The sequence below is a fragment of the Anoplopoma fimbria genome, chromosome 17 (genome assembly GCF_027596085.1).
Source record: "Anoplopoma fimbria isolate UVic2021 breed Golden Eagle Sablefish chromosome 17, Afim_UVic_2022, whole genome shotgun sequence".
Classification (NCBI taxonomy): domain Eukaryota; kingdom Metazoa; phylum Chordata; class Actinopteri; order Perciformes; family Anoplopomatidae; genus Anoplopoma; species Anoplopoma fimbria.
In genome coordinates this window covers 13,777,366-13,795,275 of record NC_072465.1, presented here as the reverse complement: position 1 = coordinate 13,795,275, position 17,910 = coordinate 13,777,366, and the positions used below count along the sequence as shown (strand labels likewise).

General features: G+C 40.5%; 1 protein-coding gene across 4 annotated transcripts in view; it reads left to right on the top strand.

The window, feature by feature from the left end:
* Nucleotides 1-17,910, top strand: part of scn8ab (sodium channel, voltage gated, type VIII, alpha subunit b) — a 43,389-nt gene that overhangs the window by 17,581 nt on the left and 7,898 nt on the right. For 2 of the 4 annotated variants that reach the window (XM_054617139.1, XM_054617140.1), the window contains exons 9-21: nt 790-996; nt 1,079-1,360; nt 3,966-4,289; nt 5,596-5,728; nt 6,263-6,501; nt 7,895-8,068; nt 8,432-8,788; nt 8,906-9,079; nt 9,224-9,517; nt 11,127-11,244; nt 11,427-11,581; nt 12,398-12,571; nt 15,910-16,032. In XM_054617139.1, coding sequence (XP_054473114.1) covers nt 790-996; nt 1,079-1,360; nt 3,966-4,289; nt 5,596-5,728; nt 6,263-6,501; nt 7,895-8,068; nt 8,432-8,788; nt 8,906-9,079; nt 9,224-9,517; nt 11,127-11,244; nt 11,427-11,581; nt 12,398-12,571; nt 15,910-16,032 — 2,754 coding nt within the window. Of the gene's footprint in view, nt 1-789; nt 1,001-1,078; nt 1,361-3,965; nt 4,323-5,595; nt 5,729-6,262; nt 6,502-7,894; nt 8,069-8,431; nt 8,789-8,905; nt 9,080-9,223; nt 9,518-11,126; nt 11,245-11,426; nt 11,582-12,397; nt 12,572-15,909; nt 16,033-17,910 lie in introns of all 4 variants that reach the window. The other 2 variants (XM_054617141.1, XM_054617142.1) reach the window with 2 other exon arrangements.

Sequence of the window (17,910 nt, the reverse complement as noted above, 5' to 3'; positions counted from 1 at the left end):
ACTAATAATTTTGTCCTCACCTCCACACAAAAAAATATACATCATCATCATCCAAATAACTTAATGAATCAGCAAAGGTGCCTCTCAGCAGCTCTCCCCCATGCGTTAATTTGTCCTCTGGATAAAAGGGAAGGAGGGACAGCTGATCAGCAATACTGTGGCTAGGAGAGTGTGACTAGCCACTTGACTTGTGTTTGTCTTTCATGCAGGAAGAAAATAATATCATAATTTGCATTTGTTATGAAGCAATGAACAAAACGAAATTATTTTTTTGTTGAATGACCTTTACAACAGTCATTATCTCTGCCAAATGTATTTTTTAAGAGATCACTAAACCAGTATTACATCTCTGCCTTCTGCAGTCCTCTCACTTTCTGTTGCTCTTTGGGATACACATGCATGTACAAAATATACAACATGCGCTCAGATATCTGTAAGGTAAAACTGCTCTACCATGACATTGTTTTAGCATTTCTTTCCTCCTCCTCCAGACCAGCACCCCCGCAGCCATAATATATTCACTTCTTTTGGAAGATCAGCTAGTCATTGATTTTTTCGTGTGTTTAAAACGGGGAATTCCGGCTTCTTTCCAGGATATATAGAAGCACCAGCAAGGTGGACTAAGAATAAGAAAGCCCTGCAATAAAAACTCATGGACATAAAACAACTGTTTCAGTAACATACATTCCATTTATATCTTACAAATAAGACAACATGTTTGTTTAATAACATGATTTTCTGTGTTAAATCACTCTAAATCTCACTCATCTGTTTGTGATTGTCTTTCAGACTCTGCGAGCTGCAGGGAAGACCTACATGATCTTCTTTGTTCTGGTCATCTTTGTGGGCTCCTTCTACCTGGTGAATCTCATCTTGGCTGTGGTGGCCATGGCTTATGAGGAGCAGAACCAGGCCACTATTGAAGAGGCGGAGCAGAAAGAGGCTGAATTCAAGGCCATGCTGGAGCAGCTCAAGAGGCAGCAAGAAGAAACACAGGTTGGTTTCACCCTCTCTCACACCCATACACCTTTACCCGTTTCATAGGTTAGGGTTCTCATGTGTCTTTATCTTCTCTCAGGCTGCTGCCATGGCAACATCTGCAGGCACGGTGTCGGAGGCTGCGTTGGAGGATGAAGGAGGAGGGCACTTGTCCCGAAGCTCCTCGGAGGTCTCCAAACTTAGCTCCAAGAGTGCCAAGGAGCGTCGCAATCGCAAGAAGAAATCGCGCCAGAAAGAGCAGGAGAAAGAGAAGGGAGACAGCGAGAAGGTTGTCAAGTCTGAGTCAGACGATGGCAGCAGGAAAAGCACCATTCGTTTCCCAGGAAGCCGGCTGGGGAGGAAGACATCCATTATGAACCAGGTAAAGTTGGCAAGAAAAACAATACAGTAAATGCAGACTGCAGTTTAACTTAGCATGTGCAGATACACCTACTGATGTTTTTAAACACATTATTTGCGATGTTACAGGACTTGGGTTCAGGTCTTCCAACCATACCGTCCCCACGTGACCCAGCTCAGGTAGATCAGGCCTCAGGTTGTGCCTAGAAGGAAAGTTAGCTACGTCCTCCACATGGCTCTCCTCTCTTGAGCCACAACCATGTTGAGGCTCTCTCTGCTGCTTCGGTGGTATTGCTGATGGCTTTTCTTTGCTTTCTTGATGTGTAGTATGTTGGGATGTCTGGGCAGATATTGGGCTGAAAAGCACCTGCATCCATCTTCATAGGTCAGACCTTGCTCTCCTACCGCCTTGCCTGCACTTGCTGACCAGTTCCGCGCACTTTGCGAGTTTCCTCTTAAAGGCCTTGTCCAAGCATCTTCCCAAGGGACTGTCTGCTCCAGCAAGATGATTTGTCTGATTGGTCTGACGAAAAAACAATATCTGGTTTCAGAGTGGTCACAATATGCTGTTGGAACTTCAGCTTCCTCTCAAGGTCTGCAAACAACTTCCAGTCAGGTTCAACAATAATGTTTATTTTTTATTTTTTTCTATTTAGAGAAAACTTAAGTGTCATGTTTAATTCCTATTTTTAGGATAATTGAAATGCTCGCTTGTGCTTCAGCTCAAAAACATTGTAATTACCGGCCACCATTTTCTTGCGAGAGATCAATCTTTAATGGGCTTGTGCAAACCTCAGAGATGAGAAGGAAGCAAGATGGCTCACTCCTTAGCTACTTCCATCATCAGCTCTGCTAAAAACAATGTGTTTCATTATTTTTTTCAGCCAAGTCAGTTGCTAGATTGGTGTGTGGAGTTTTACTTGCCCAAGGCATTAGGGCAGGCCAGGATTCTGATATAAATTTGGCCGTTCCCCGGCTCTGATTATGGCCTAGGCAATGACCTTCAAGACCTGGTCATGATGGTCATGATGCCAGCGGCATCTCCCATCTGCCAGAGCTTTGGAGTGACAGCTCAAGATGTGTTCCAGGTTTCCCCTTTCCGAGTCACCATCATGTCCACTGTGCATGGGCACAGTGACATGATGGTGACTCTGCTTTGCCCCTTTGTATGGATGGTTGATTGACTGGGAATCACATCATATACTGACTGGACATAAAACTTGATCCGGTACAGGTCTGCCCCGGTCACCTTTCACTCCAAAGCATCATTCCATCTTGAGCAGGCCCCCAGATGTTTTATTGCCACCACTCTGCAGGTTCTCTCTTCCTCCACTGCTGCCCTCCCCAACTGTTGGCGACACTGGATGTTGGGAAGGATCCAAGTCTGGCTCTGCTTGGGGTAAGAACTCTTACCAGCCTTGACGCTCTTTGCTGGACCACCTCCTCTGCTTGCCAATTTCTTCCAGTCTTCACCTCAACATCAGCTTTGGTCACCTTTGGCTCTGTTGACTCCCAGCACTGCAGCAGTTCTCTGGTCCTTTCCAGCTTGAATTCCTCCTTTAGCGATCCGTGTGGTAGCTACAGATTGTTGCTGTGCCCATATAGTGCTATGCTGCCCAGACTTCGAGGTGGCTCTCCGGGGATTCAATGGTTGAGGCACTTTGCACACCAGTTGTCGCCCCGGTATTAAACACAGTTCCATGTTGGTTCGGACATGCGTTGAACAGTTAATCAATTTCAGCTGGCCCTATGCTTTGAAGCAGATTGGTGAGATGGATGTTGGTTCCCTCAGGGGGATGTCAAACACCTTACTTCACTACTCTGTGATGGTTGCAATTATGGTGCTTGCAATGGTGAAGTGCATCAACCTTGTCTTTCTTCAGTGCCAGAGATCTGGACTGGATGGTTTGAATCTCATCTTGGCCGACTCACTCAATGCCAAACATTTTGAACATTCTGGATTGAGATTTGGCAGCATCTTTTTCTCCAACTGCCTTGCCCACACTCATTGAGCAGTTCCCCATCCTACTCAATATTTCTTTCATTTTGTTTCATTTATGAGTTAACAATATGTTAGAATACTAAACTTAAACGACATATATCATGGTGCGTTTATTGCTTAAATTGAGTAACGTTCCCATTAGCAATGGATTCATTACGGGATTCTTGTGGTCTTCATTACAGGGAAATTGCATAAATGACAAGGAAAACACAATACATTTACTACATTTACAATACCTAACAAATTTTGTATAATTTCATTACTGTTTTACAGTATATTGCAATGATGCAGTTCTCATGATTGATTGTTTAAACAGTGACAACAAAAGCTCTTCTTTCTTCTTATTAATGATGCATCTCATTGTCTCAGTTTCTCAGTTACCAATCATGTGGTTGGGTACAAGGGCACTCCCTTTAGCCTTAGTACCTGTATGTAACACTAAAGCCAGTCATCTGTTTGGTGTCCCTTTATTCTTTTTTTTTCTCTGTCCTTTAATTCTTGGTAAGTCTTTGCCCCACTTGCCCTCTTCACCTTGTCTGTCCTTTTTACCTACACATTGCCTAACTCCTGCTGTTTTTAATAGCTCCTTAACCCTCCCTCTCTGCATCTGTTTCTCCCTCTTCAGTCACTACTCAGCATCCCAGGCTCTCCCTTTATGTCGCGCCACAACAGCCGCAGCAGCATCTTCAGCTTCAAAGGCCGTTCCAAGGACATGGGCTCAGAGAACGAGTTTGCAGATGACGAGCACAGCACAGTAGAGGAGAGCGAAGACCGTCGGGGCTCGCTGTTCATCCCTTACCGCCGCAACAGCTACAGTGGCTACAGCCAAGGCTCATCTCGCATCCACCCACTGGCACCCCACTCTGGAGGGAAGAGGAACAGCACAGTGGACTGCAATGGCGTGGTGTCTCTCATCGGCCCTGGGCCCGGCAGACGGCTTCTGCCTGAGGTGAAAATAGATAAGGCAGCCACTGATGACAGTGTAAGGACGTCCATGGGACACCTATACAGTTTAGGCATGATGGTGGTGGCCCCGGTCTCTGCAGCTTCACAACCTCTTCCCCTTGGCTCTAAGTAGATCCCCCCCCCCCCCCCCCTGAATAACTACGATTCTGTTCTTTATTATTTCATCTTACACTGACATTTACACTTCCACCCTGATATAATGGCCTTTTTCACTGTTCCTTTTTTTTAACAGCTTTAGCCAACTCTAACCAACTGAAACAGTATCCTTGAACTCTCTGCCTTACCAGCATCATGACGATCATTTCATTGATTAATAACTAACAATAATGCAATATTCTATCAACAGCTTACCCATACACATTAAGTATCATTTAAAAAACATAACACTATCAAAACATTTTACAGGTAAAAAAAAAGGTCCCCTACTTTTCCTTCTTCTATTGGAGGGGCTTTCAACATCCAGGCCCATACTATTTAGTTCTTTTTTCATCCCAGCTTTTATCGACGCCTCTTTATTTTTCTGTCTTTTTTCTTTCATCTTTCTGTCTCCCTCTCTTTCCTTCTGGTCATCATTTATCCTCCGCTCCTGAGCCACTGGATGGTGCAAGAACAAATCTGAAACTTTTTTCTAAAACAGTATTTCTCCTCATTCTAGCTAGCATGGTAGACCCCTCTTTTATTCTCAACCACTACCTGCTTTTACTTTTTTACCTTTCTTAAAATATAGCATGGTGTAGCAGCAAATGATGTCTTGAATTCCCCTCTGTTCTTGACATGCATGTCATTGCATGCAGTTTAATGTTCTTTACATAGGGGTTGTAGATATGTTATGCAAGGTAAAAGATGAAGGGTTCAGAAACTCTACAGTAATTCTCAAATGATAGCCAGTACTTCAATAATGGCTGCTTATCAAAATAAAATATAAATAAACATTTCTCAAATAATAGTTAATTCAACAAGGTCCTGGTTCTCTCCTCTGTTGTGTTAAACTAAGGTCATTATTTGAGAATTGACAGTATGATTTTGAAGTGTAATTGATGTGTTGCAGGAAATGCTTAAATTTCACAAATTAGTTATTTTGGGTGAATAATACATTGTAGGAAAATATTAAATGAGCTGATGTGAAAAGCTGCATTCTTCATATTAGGTATTTCATTTTCTGAGCGGACCAATGGCATCATTCATCATTTAGATAGCTTTAAAGCACGAGTTTGTATGTGTGATATTTGTGGGCATGCATTCATGCGAGTACCATCTCTGACTGACATTGTGTCCTTCTCTGAGTACAGACTACCGACGTGGAGATAAAGAAGAAGCACTCAGGCTCTCTCATGGTATCTGTGGATCAACTCAACTCCTCCTTCAAAGGAAAAGACCGAGCCAATAGTCAGATGAGCGTAGCCACCAACACACTCTTAGAGGGTACAAACAATGCACATGTTTCCTTTTGCCTTTTTTAATTTAGACCTTTAATCAAAAAATGATCTGTAATATTGAGACAATACATCCAATGAGCCTTGCATTTACGCCTGTAAATAAATATGTGATCTTGTTATACATACCCATGCTGTCCACATAAGATCTGGATATGGAAATGGCACGTAGGAAGGCAATCTGATGTTAACAAACTGACGTCAGCTGTAGTCTGCAGTTTGTGGACAGATTCTAGTTGTCTAAGTTGTATGAGTCTGATTTCATTTTTCCTGACTGAGATTTGATCATAATTCAATCCACCTGTGGCCTAGCTGTTAAACTAGATACTGTTTGTAATAACACCTCAGACAAGGCATCCAGATACAGATGGTGTTTGTTACTCACCAGGAAGTTTGTGGTAGACACAATAAAATGGAAGAAAGAAACCAAAATAGTTTTCTTTTGTGACTCAAGGGGCTTACTCCGAACTGGTTGGTTTTTCTCACCAGTTTTGGTTTCTTTCTTCTCCATCTCTTACTGCAGAATTGGAGGAGTCTCAGAGGAAGTGTCCTCCCTGTTGGTACAAGTTTGCCAACACCTTCCTCATCTGGGAGTGCTTTCCCATGTGGCTGAAGATCAAGCACATAGTCTACTTGATTGTCATGGACCCATTTGTTGACCTGGCCATCACCATCTGTATTGTCCTCAACACCCTCTTCATGGCTATGGAGCACTACCCCATGACTGAACAGTTTGAGGGGGTTCTGGCCGTTGGCAACCTGGTGAGAAACTGCAGTTCTTCTTTTGTCCCTCCTTGTACCACTTGCATTTGCCTTTGTAACTGTTTATGCTTGCATGAACCTCATTATCCCTCTAAGGAGTTACAAAATCATAGCAGGTTTGCCCCACCTACCTGACCTAACCTCAAACCAATACATCAATGCATCATTTGGTATGTGCACTTAAGAATACACACACGCATAGACTATATAGGACTCTGATGGGCCCTCATTAAAGATTTATTTCCATTTTAATGTAGCCAGCCAGCCTGCTCCCCCCGAACTCTCATCACGCACACTCAGGTCGCTCTCCTTCATCCCGCTTGCCTCAACTCTACTGAACTCTGTCTAACTCTCTCTCTCTCTCTTTCTCTCTTTTACACGCACGCACGCACGCACGCACGCACGCACGCACGCACGCACGCACGCACGCACGCACACACACACACACACCCACACACAGACTAGTAATAAGGCTTGCCACTGATCTGTGCAGGACTGGTTTGGCAGTGTACATATTAACCAGATGTACAGCAGACATTTTGATTTGTTTGTGCTCTGCCCTTGCTGTCAAGTATCACCGTAGCACAGCTGTCTGCGGGCAGCAGAGTTGGCACAGTGTCAGTACTAAGACAGGAAATTAGGTCATAGGTATTGGCATGGTGTCAGGAGAGAAACAGGAACTGAGGTCAGAGGAATCCGTGTGATGGATCATGGTGCAGTATGAATCATTTGGTGTTCTCTGCACCACTGATTGGGCACATGCTGTTGGGTGGACGATTAGTGACAGGCTAAAATACTACAGCTCCATACAAGTTCTACTGGAACATGGTGCCACTATGCTATGTCCTCGCCCTGTCAGAGGAGTCCTCACTCTAAGCAAATCCCAATACATTTTTAATCAGCAGTACATCAAGTAAAAGTAAGAAAGACATTTTTTTCATTTTGCACTGAATTTTCTTCTAGAACAAGGAAAGGATTTGAATTTATGACATTATTGTTTGGACTTTTTACAGAAATATGGAAGATTTAAGAATTTATGTAAAATTCAAAGCAGTCTAAATCAACAAAACCGCCTCATCTGATACTACTTACCGCTACTGTTACTTTCTGGAAACAGTGTATTTAATCGTAACAATATGCTGCACTAGCAGGTGTAGCTAAAAAGTCCACTCATTAATCCCTCTGAAATTCCATTTGTTAGCACTTAAGATTCATCGATAACTGTGGGCACCCGTATCATCCAGTTTCACCATAAAATACAATACCAAAATTTCATGTTACCAACTTAAATTAGATTCTGTGTTAAAATTGTAGATGCAATCTCAAATTTATAGACGGCCGTGATGTGCATCAAAAGCATAATCTTTATGTGATGTTTTGTGTGGGTTCACAGGTTTTCACAGGCATCTTTGCTGGGGAGATGTTCGCCAAGCTGGTTGCCATGGATCCGTATTACTACTTCCAGGAAGGCTGGAACTGCTTTGATGGCTTCATTGTGACTCTGAGTTTAGTTGAGCTGGGACTGGCTGATGTGGAAGGTCTGTCAGTGCTCAGGTCATTCCGATTGGTGAGTGAAAGAAAGTAGAGACAGGGATGAAACCATTTGTTTACTTCTTATGGCCTTCATGTACAGCCTGAAAAGTTTTTTAAAATATGCATATTGTACCTGTCACACTTCAACATAATGCTGATTTCTCTTTATTATCATCAAATATCTCTCTTTAATGCTCCAAACTTCTAAAACTAGTAAACCATCATTGCGTTGTGTAAAACTGTAAACCCTGTTATTGTCTATATCTTGTGCCGGACCAAATGGCATAAACGTGTTGTCAGTCGATACATTTGGTTCACATGATCTTTCAAAATGAAACACCTGTCTGTGTTTTTTTATTAACTGTGGAAAAATCTTGTGTCCTGTTCCCTCTTGTAGTTAAGAGTGTTCAAACTAGCCAAATCGTGGCCCACTCTCAACATGCTGATCAAGATCATTGGTAACTCAGTGGGAGCGCTGGGTAATCTGACCCTGGTGCTGGCCATCATCGTCTTCATCTTTGCCGTGGTGGGAATGCAGCTGTTTGGCAAAAGCTACAAGGACTGTGTTTGTAAGATCGCCGTGACCTGTGAACTGCCTCGCTGGCACATGCATGACTTCTTCCACTCCTTCCTGATCGTCTTCAGAGTGTTGTGTGGGGAATGGATTGAGACCATGTGGGACTGTATGGAGGTGGCTGGACAAACCATGTGCCTCACCGTCTTCATGATGGTCATGGTCATCGGAAACCTTGTGGTAAGCAATGACAAAGATAACTTAGTGTAGCTAATATTGGATAATAGTAGCCCGCTGTATTTTCAACCATTTACTGTGAGTGTATTGGTTCCATCTTTTGTGGTGTTTGTTTCTGAGGTGCTGAACCTGTTCCTGGCTTTGCTACTGAGCTCATTCAGTGCAGACAACCTCGCTGCCACAGATGATGATGGTGAACCCAACAACCTCCAGCTTGCGGTTGCCCGCATTAAGATAGGGATTGCCTGGTTCAAGGCTAACATGCGGATCTTTGTGGCAACAGTGGTCAAGAAGGTACCATCTAACTAAACATCTATATGCATGACCAATTATTTGTTGTTTTGTAACTTAAACTATATCTGATGTTATAGTCAAATTTCTATGATGGTATTCTTGTTTCCTAGTAACCTTTTTGGTTTGTTCTATTTTCTCTCTCAGCCTGAAGAGGATGAACAGAAGCCTCTGGATGAAATGTACGAGAAGAAGCTCAACTGCATTGCAAATCACACAGTAGACATCAACCGTGAGCTTGACTATGCTAAAAATGGCAATGGGACCACCAGCGGCATTGGGAGCAGTGTGGGAAAGTATATGATTGATGAAGACTACATGTCCTTTATCCACAACCCCAACCTCACTGTCTGTGTTCCTATTGCTGTTGGCGAGTCAGACTTTGAAAACCTCAACACGGAAGACTTCAGCAGTGAATCGGATGTGGAGAACAGTAAAGATGTAAGTAGGACGGTAGCAGAGAGATGGCAGTGGTGATGTCTATGCTTAAGAGTTTGATGATTGTTTGTGTAAATAATGGCTTGAAGGAAGGAGAGAGATATACCACAGCTGTGATATTCCTTGTATTTAATAAGTTATTTACAAGTTTAGAAATTTAGCTTTGGAATTTTGGTCTTATCGTTGTCTAAACAAATACTACAATATAGTTATGTTTACCAAAAAGATGACTTAATCATGTAATATAAAGTGATGTAATAAGTCAGAGGAAAATGTGTGTGTTTGTTTAGGTTTGTGCCCACGTGGCGTCTTTTGATCCATTAAGCAGAACTGGGCTGAGCTGCCACACTGAAATCATTTAGTTTACTTGACATTTCAGAACATCCATTTAGACATAAGAGCTGTAACACTGAGTCTGAGTGCTGACCCTACAGACAGACAGAGACAAAGTCCTGACGAGACAACAGACAGAGAAACGTACTGTCTACTGTATAATATGAATGTCAGAGAATGTTAAGCTAGACCTAAAGCATACAGAAGTCTGCTGACTGAGTGACCTTGACCTGGTTTGTAGTAGGCAGAGAGGAGATAATGCAGCAGCATCACTACTGTACCTGCACCAGGTCCATATTCCACAGGGCTCCCTCAACCAGCCACACAACAATCTTCCCTGCACCACAGCCAGCCACGGGGTGCACTGCAGGGAGTAGACACAGACGGCACTGCTCACAGCCAATAAGAAAAGCAGTGATCCATCTGGCTGTTTGGTAGAGAGAAACAGAAGAGAGAGGGAGCAGAAGAGAGTGTGGTCCTTTGCTGACCACTTAAGATTATAAAGTGCAGTATCATTCTCTCGTGAATTGAATTGACTGAGTGTCTGCATGTGTTTGTGTTTACTTTATTGCAATAAGTCTGATTTTATGCTGCTTCACTAGTGTGCCCTACCTCACCTTGACTTGTCCTTAAGATACAGTATGACATGATTTATTGGTACAGGTGAACTTCATCAAGCCATTATTTTATTGTCTAAAAATGAGAATTTCATATTCCTCTTCACTATACCTTACAACTCTGTAATTCGTATTCAGAGACATCCTTGTTTGAACGCCTTAGTAAAACACTGACACGCATCCAAAGATCTACTTGGTATAAATTGCACATACTATTTGTATTTTTCATCACAACAGATTTCCTTTTTGTGTACTTAACAGACTAACTAACTTTTGTTTGACTCATGCAAACATTTGTTTAATTATTTCATCACAAATCAATGAATCCTTCATCATCGAAGAATCTCTATGCATGCATAACAATGACCATCATTACCAGCGCAATCAATCACTGGTCAAGTTTAATAACTTCCTTGTGAATCTGTTAATAACTGCAGAATATGCGGTGGCAGATGGAGCCCTAGCTACACTACATGGCTACAACACGTATACCTCTAGCAATAAATCATGTCATGCATATAAACCCAAAGGGGCATTAATGTTATGGCTGTACTGGCACTGGGCCGTGTCCATATGCTTTCAGCATCTCACTGCTGAGCCCGTAATGTTCAGAGAGAAAATCAGAGGTTGAACTGATCTCCTTGGTCCTCTGTTTGTGCTAGCTCGATGACACCAGCTCGTCTGAAGGCAGCACAATAGACATCAAGCCTGATGTGGAGGAGGTTGCCGTGGTGGAGGTAGTGGAGGAGTATGTTGACCCAGAAGCCTGCTGGACAGATGGTAGGTGGTGTTTATTATCTGACTTTGTGGTATATAATAACAATGAACAGACAAGAGTTGTTATTAACATTGTACATACTATATAAATGCCACTCTGATACATTATGCATTTCGTCCTTGGTAGTATAATGCATCCGCCTCTTCTGTTTATATCAGCTGTTGTGTTTTTATCTGTCTTACAGAGTGTATTGCCAAATACAAGTGCTGCGATGTTCCCATCACTCACGGTTGGGGGAAACACTGGTGGTTCTTGAGGAAGACCTGCTACCTGATTGTAGAGCACAACTGGTTTGAAACCCTCATCATCTTCATGATCCTGCTCAGCAGTGGAGCCCTGGTAGGAGCACAAATGCACACGGGTGTTTCTAATTTGTATACAACCACAAACATCAAACTAATTCCACTACAAGTGCTTCTAATTATTATTATGAAGCGCATATCAAAATACAGTTACCCAGTACTTTACAGAAGTAGGATAAATGTGGGAGATAACATGTTGAACAAAGAAGAAAAATCCCCAGAATAAATAAAACAAGAGTGTGGCATTCATTTAGAGAAAGTGAACATCCTATGGATGTGCCCAAGCAAGATTATCTCCTGCTTTTCTTCTGCAACTGCTCATGATATGATTGTTGCTAATGGACAGCAAAGTGCTCTAATGTACCAACCTTTCAACCTGCAGAATCTAGCTTAGGTTTGCAGCTTTCTGGAGGGGGGAAGGCCTGTGGCCAAATCAAAACACTTATGTGGTGAAGAATAGCTACAGACAATGGAGAATGAAAGAGCTGATGAACATTTCCTTTATCAACTAGTTTTCCTTTACTTTATTATCAACATTTTCTATAAAGAGGTAAACAGTTTAAATGGTGTTTTACAAAATATAACACAAGTAAAGATGTTTTAGAACAATAAAAAGCCAATTCTGCGATTCTTCAGTGAAATTTAAAAAACCTGTTTAGATAATAGTATTGGTTGATAAAGATTTCATGCCATCAGTTTTAGTTATCAGTTTAGTAGAAATTAAATATCAAACAAAACACTGTTAGGTGTGGCTTACCACAGAGTTTACTACTTCACAACATCAACATAATGTATCAATGTGTAACTGCTGAAAAAGCTATTGTCCATGTGATGACTGAGTGCTGCTCCTTAGGCCTTTGAAGATGTGTACATTGAGCAGAGGAAGACAGTCAAGATCATTCTGGAGTATGCTGACCGGGTTTTCACCTATATCTTCATCCTGGAGATGTTGCTGAAATGGGTGGCCTACGGCTTTGTCAAGTACTTCACCAATGCCTGGTGTTGGTTGGACTTCTTCATTGTGGATGTAAGTATACTTGGAAACCAGTTTGTTGTAGTAAACTAATAGTGTAACAAAACAGTGTAGCTATTGGTTCAACTTGAAATGTTTCTTTTGAAAATGGGGGGCATTGGTAAGGAGTCAGTATGCTGTAGAAACATCAGTGCTTACAGAAAAAGTGGAAACATGTGATATTACTGGTGATTGATAAGAGGGCTATGTCTTCTGCATAGCGTTCTGTGTCAGTTATTATAGCCTACCATTACCAGGGTTCCACTTGAAATTGTGGACCCCATGAAAGCAGCACAACAGCAGCCTTGACACAGTATATATCTATAGACCCTGGTAGCTTTTCAGTTTTTTCCTAACTGAAGTTTTACTATTAAGCACATATTGTTTGTCTTTTTTCTGTCATTTCTGTGTAATGAGTCTCTACCTCCAATTTCTTCCTTTGTTTATATTTGAAGAAGGAAAATACACATGGGATGGTATGCTTTAAGGCCACATGAAATGGGGTCCTTCATTTCTTAAATTACAGCCAGATCGACCGTGGCAAGCTAAGCAAATTATAGAAAATCATGGCACAGTAACCAATCAAGTGTGATGCTCATCAAATACAGCTTTCGACATAACGCTCACTTTAGATTAGCTTCTGTACTGATTTGTGTCATTTGTGAAACTAAGCTGTAACAACAACAGTAGCAGGTACTGAACTGCATTTGGATTGACAGCATGATTGATATCTCCACAAGCAACAGATTGTGGAAGGTGTTCGTCATGCCTGCCAGCTTCACCATATTCTGTCTGACTGTACCCTTAATGTGATGCATTTCCTGTTGAAACAGGAAGTTAAGGTGGGACATAAACAGCACAAGTTAATTGTAAAAGCAAGCCAAGGTGATATCAGTAAAGATTAGAAAAACAGTTGTTGAGCACCAGGGCAGGATTCTATGTTCATACTTACCAGTGCATGATGACGTCACCTTGAAATATACTAGAAAGTCACACTTTTAAGGTCCCATTTAAAGGCATTATTTTATGGTGTCTTTAAATGTTGGGGTATTGCCTTGGGCAGAAGAAGACTAGGCACATGTGAAAATGATTTAAGTCCAGAGACTTATCTGAGAATACTGAAAAAAGGTCAGAATTTGGATAAGAGTCAAAAATGATTGACTTTTGTCTGCCATTTTGTAGAGTAGTCTCAATTCTCATGTGGAAATAATTTGTGTGGTATTACATAGTGGACTCGAATTATGCCACCATGCAAAACGTAAAGAGTAGTGAATACCTGATGGTTGCCTCCGTGTATTGTGCATGACCTAAACAATGTCCAAATTGTTTTTTGACAGACAATTTCCCTACAGTTTAGAAAACGAGTGAACAATTTCAAAAACAGCTTCTGACTTTTCTTCTTATAATTCATATTCTTTCCTTATAATATTGAATTTAATCTGGGATCTCGTATTTTTTCTTGTTGCACTAATCCTTTTAAATGCATTTGATGATATGGTTTATGTTGTGCTAAGTCATCTGTTGGTAAGTCATCCATTATCCATGGACCACCAAATTTACATTGTTCTTGACTGTGAGACGCCAGTCTGTCCTTGATTGAATATTAACATCCTTTGTCACATGATAAGGATGCACTAATGTATGTTCTGATGGTTTTCTGAATTTGTCTTTGGGTCGATATCAATACCCACATTTGCGGTATTTGGGAGTTGCCAAGTGCCTACTTGTGTGATGTGTTTCCTGTGACTCCCACAGTTCCCGTTAAGCCCACAAGCGTGAGGGAGTTTAGCTCACTGGGACACGCTTGATGAATGAAGACATCCTGTGGCTTTCACTAATACATGGCTCAATCAAGTTCAGATGTGTGTTTTTATGTCATTTCCATATGATGAATAAATAGTTAGGATTAACCATACAATATTATGGTTACTTGACAGTCAGATGACACAGGACTGAGAGGAATAGTGCAATTAAAAAATATAATAAACCAAGTTATCTTTAAGCAAGTAGGTCCACTATTCATAGAAGATATATATTATTGTGAATGGTTTATGTCTGATAACATTTTTTATTTCTCAAAAAAATATTGATAAGGGATGATGGCCAAATTAATATTTATTTTTACAATGTAAATAATTTAATATTTTGTTCTTAAGGCCTGATTGTTAAAATGTTTCTGAGGACCACCTTCACAAATATATGAGAAAAAAAATAATATATATAACATTAGAAAAAATAAAGGATCAAAAGTAATCTGGGCTGTAAATATGTGTGTGTATATATATATATATATATATATAAAAGAGAAATATAAGGATATGGAGTTACTAAGCCTCGAACCTGTGTGAGATGGCTTCTCTCTGCTGAAATAGTGACAACAGCATTTTATTTCTCCCATTTATTGTAAGAAGCCTAATTTATAGATATATAGCTTGTGATTGAGGAGAACGAATCAAGTTATCCAGGTTATCTGGTTGTATCCAGTTCTGGTCAAACCCCTTTCTCATTCTCCAAAAGAAAACCTCAAATATGCAGAAATCTCAAAATACTCAACAGTTAATTGTCCCGTGTGTTGTGCAGATATCATATCCTGACTTTCCATCTCTACCCTAATGTTGACCTGTCCTCTCTCTCACAGCAGGTGCCTATAACTGTGTCTCTCTTTAAGTTAAGAGAGACATTGTGCAGCTGTCGAGAGGGACTGGGTTCGGTGTTTGAGGGTCCAGGGTAAGGTTTGTGTGCTGTGTTGGGACTTGTACTTTCACAGGTTACCCTCTCTCTTCTAACCCTGAAAGTTGTCCTCAACCTTCTGCGTTTTCTCTCCCCCTCTTTAAGTAAGATAATCTCTGGTGTGGAAACTGTACTGTTTTGTACTGTGTACTGTGCGTATATTATTGTGTCACATTGATTTAGTGTTTGTGAATACATCTCTCCTCTAATTTTTCCCTTTGTTTGACTCTTTATCTTCTCTCCCTTTCACTGTGTCAACCACAAGTTTCTTTCCAGGTGTGCTTACTGTGCTGTAAAGCTGGTTATCAAGCTAGACTGGCTTGCCAAACTAAACCAAACACCAACATAAGCAAACAAACACATAAAAAAAGAAAACTTGGGTCATGTACACTTTATTGACCTTTGTCTATTGTAGTAACCCCTGTTTAACCTTATGTTATGTAGATACATATACTTACACATATAACAATTATATATGTACTTATATTTATCTGTATATAACCATTCAGCCATCCTTACAGTATATATAGGGCCCACCTTTCTCTCTATATCCCCTCTAACTATGTGGGTCCTCTCTTCCTTTCCCTTTGTCTCTCCCTCTCCTTCTGTCCCTATCTGTGTAGGTGTCTATAGTCAGCCTTATAGCTAATGCGTTGGGCTACTCCGATCTAGGCCCGATTAAATCACTCAGGACACTGAGGGCCTTGAGACCCCTCAGGGCCCTGTCACGTTTTGAAGGGATGAGGGTAAGACCTAAGATACCAGACAGCTGGTCCTTCTGCATGCCGATTAGATAAAAGCATCAACGCATGCTTGAGATGGCATGAAACAGAAATTTTTCAAAAATGTCGCAAAATGGAAATTTTTTAGGTTAAAGCTTTTATTAATTAGAAGCTTTTTGCATGGATGCAGATCATCTCTGATGGTCATAATACATCTGATTTGATTTATCATATTTCATTTCATATTTTATTAAATTAGCACTATGTTATGACAATTTGCAGTGATTTATCCATTGAAAATATTGATAAAGCACCTTAAAAATCTGTCCCATGCCTTATGAAACACTAGACCATAACAGGGATTATGACCTGAATGATGCAACACGTTCTGATAATTACTCAGCTCTGAAGTGTTCAGTACCAGCTGAGAGAACAACCAGAGGTTGGTATGAACCATCACACAAAACCGAGTCGCTGGACATAGTTAATGAAGACTGATGTTATCCAATCTGAGCAAGCCTGTTAAAGTGTTTCTGAGCCACAGAGCCCAGTTGTCATGTGATAGACAAACAGTTTGATATGCAGATGTGTGCATATGGTCAATTAAACTGTGCGTGCGTGTTTATTTTATAGTTTTACAGTATGCACACATTTGATTAATCCTTTACTGCTTGTTAAGTTTCCAAGTCAACTATTTTGATACCATGCGACCCCTAGACAATCTCTGTACTGAGCTTTGCCTGAGAAAGACTTCTTTCTACTATGATAGTTGGAATTTTGATCATTATTTTAATGGGTGATTGGTTGGATCAGCCTCTGGTTGTTGCTGGGCAGAAAAACAAATGCTTAGCTTAGCACCCTCTGACTGCTGCTCTGCCTCAAGTGTCCTGTTTTCTGATCTTATCACAGTTTGGCTTTGGCATTGTCACACTGGAAGATCAACAAACTTCTGGTTGCATACCCCTCCTCGCCATCCTTGCTCACCACTCCTCACTGAATGTCATTACCATGATTTTCATGATCACCATTTTGCAGTAGCTATATTGACTGATCATATCAATGCTTTGTCCTTCTTATTAGGCAGACATCTGTAATAGAAAATAAAACCTAGGCAGTTTTGAAATTTGATGTTTGCCTATATAGATTTGGTTTATTTGCCATTTTGTCACCATTGCACCTCTGTGTTTGGAAATGCACATTCATATGGTGTCCTCCTTAAGCTCCTTTATCTCCTCCAACATACACACACTGCTTCAGTGCAGAATAGTTTGTAAAAGTTGTAATCATTTGCTCAATTGGCAATATTTGTTACCCTGCAGCAGTTACACAGTCATGGTTCTGGGATATTCAGCAATACATGTTTTCTTTACCTTAATCACAAATATTGCATTATTGCATTATTAGTCATGTTAGCTTTTCAGATCTAACTACATACACATTTTCCTTGTCTACAGTTAGTTGTTGAAATGCTGGAACATATATATATATATATATATATATATATATATATTTCTTTATATATATACACACACAATATTTGTAGGTAAAGAATGACTTTTATAGGAATGTAACAATATATTGTGGCTAAATACATTGTGATACAAAAATGGATATATAAAAGGTATGTGGAGTTGAAAATGTACTACAATTATTAGTCATAAATTAATGCTAGGGTTCGCAGTAAGTGTCACACATGCACTCTTTATCTGCATGAGCACATTGGTAACTAGACATTTTTATTTTATGTTTTATTTCGCGTAGTTAAAGATCTTTTTATCGATTCTATTATTCACATTTTGCTCAAAAACTGATAAGGAAACAATGCTTAATGAACGACTTATTGAAAAAACAGTTGGACACATTGTGTTTTCACTCCAACTTATTAATAATATCATAAGTGCA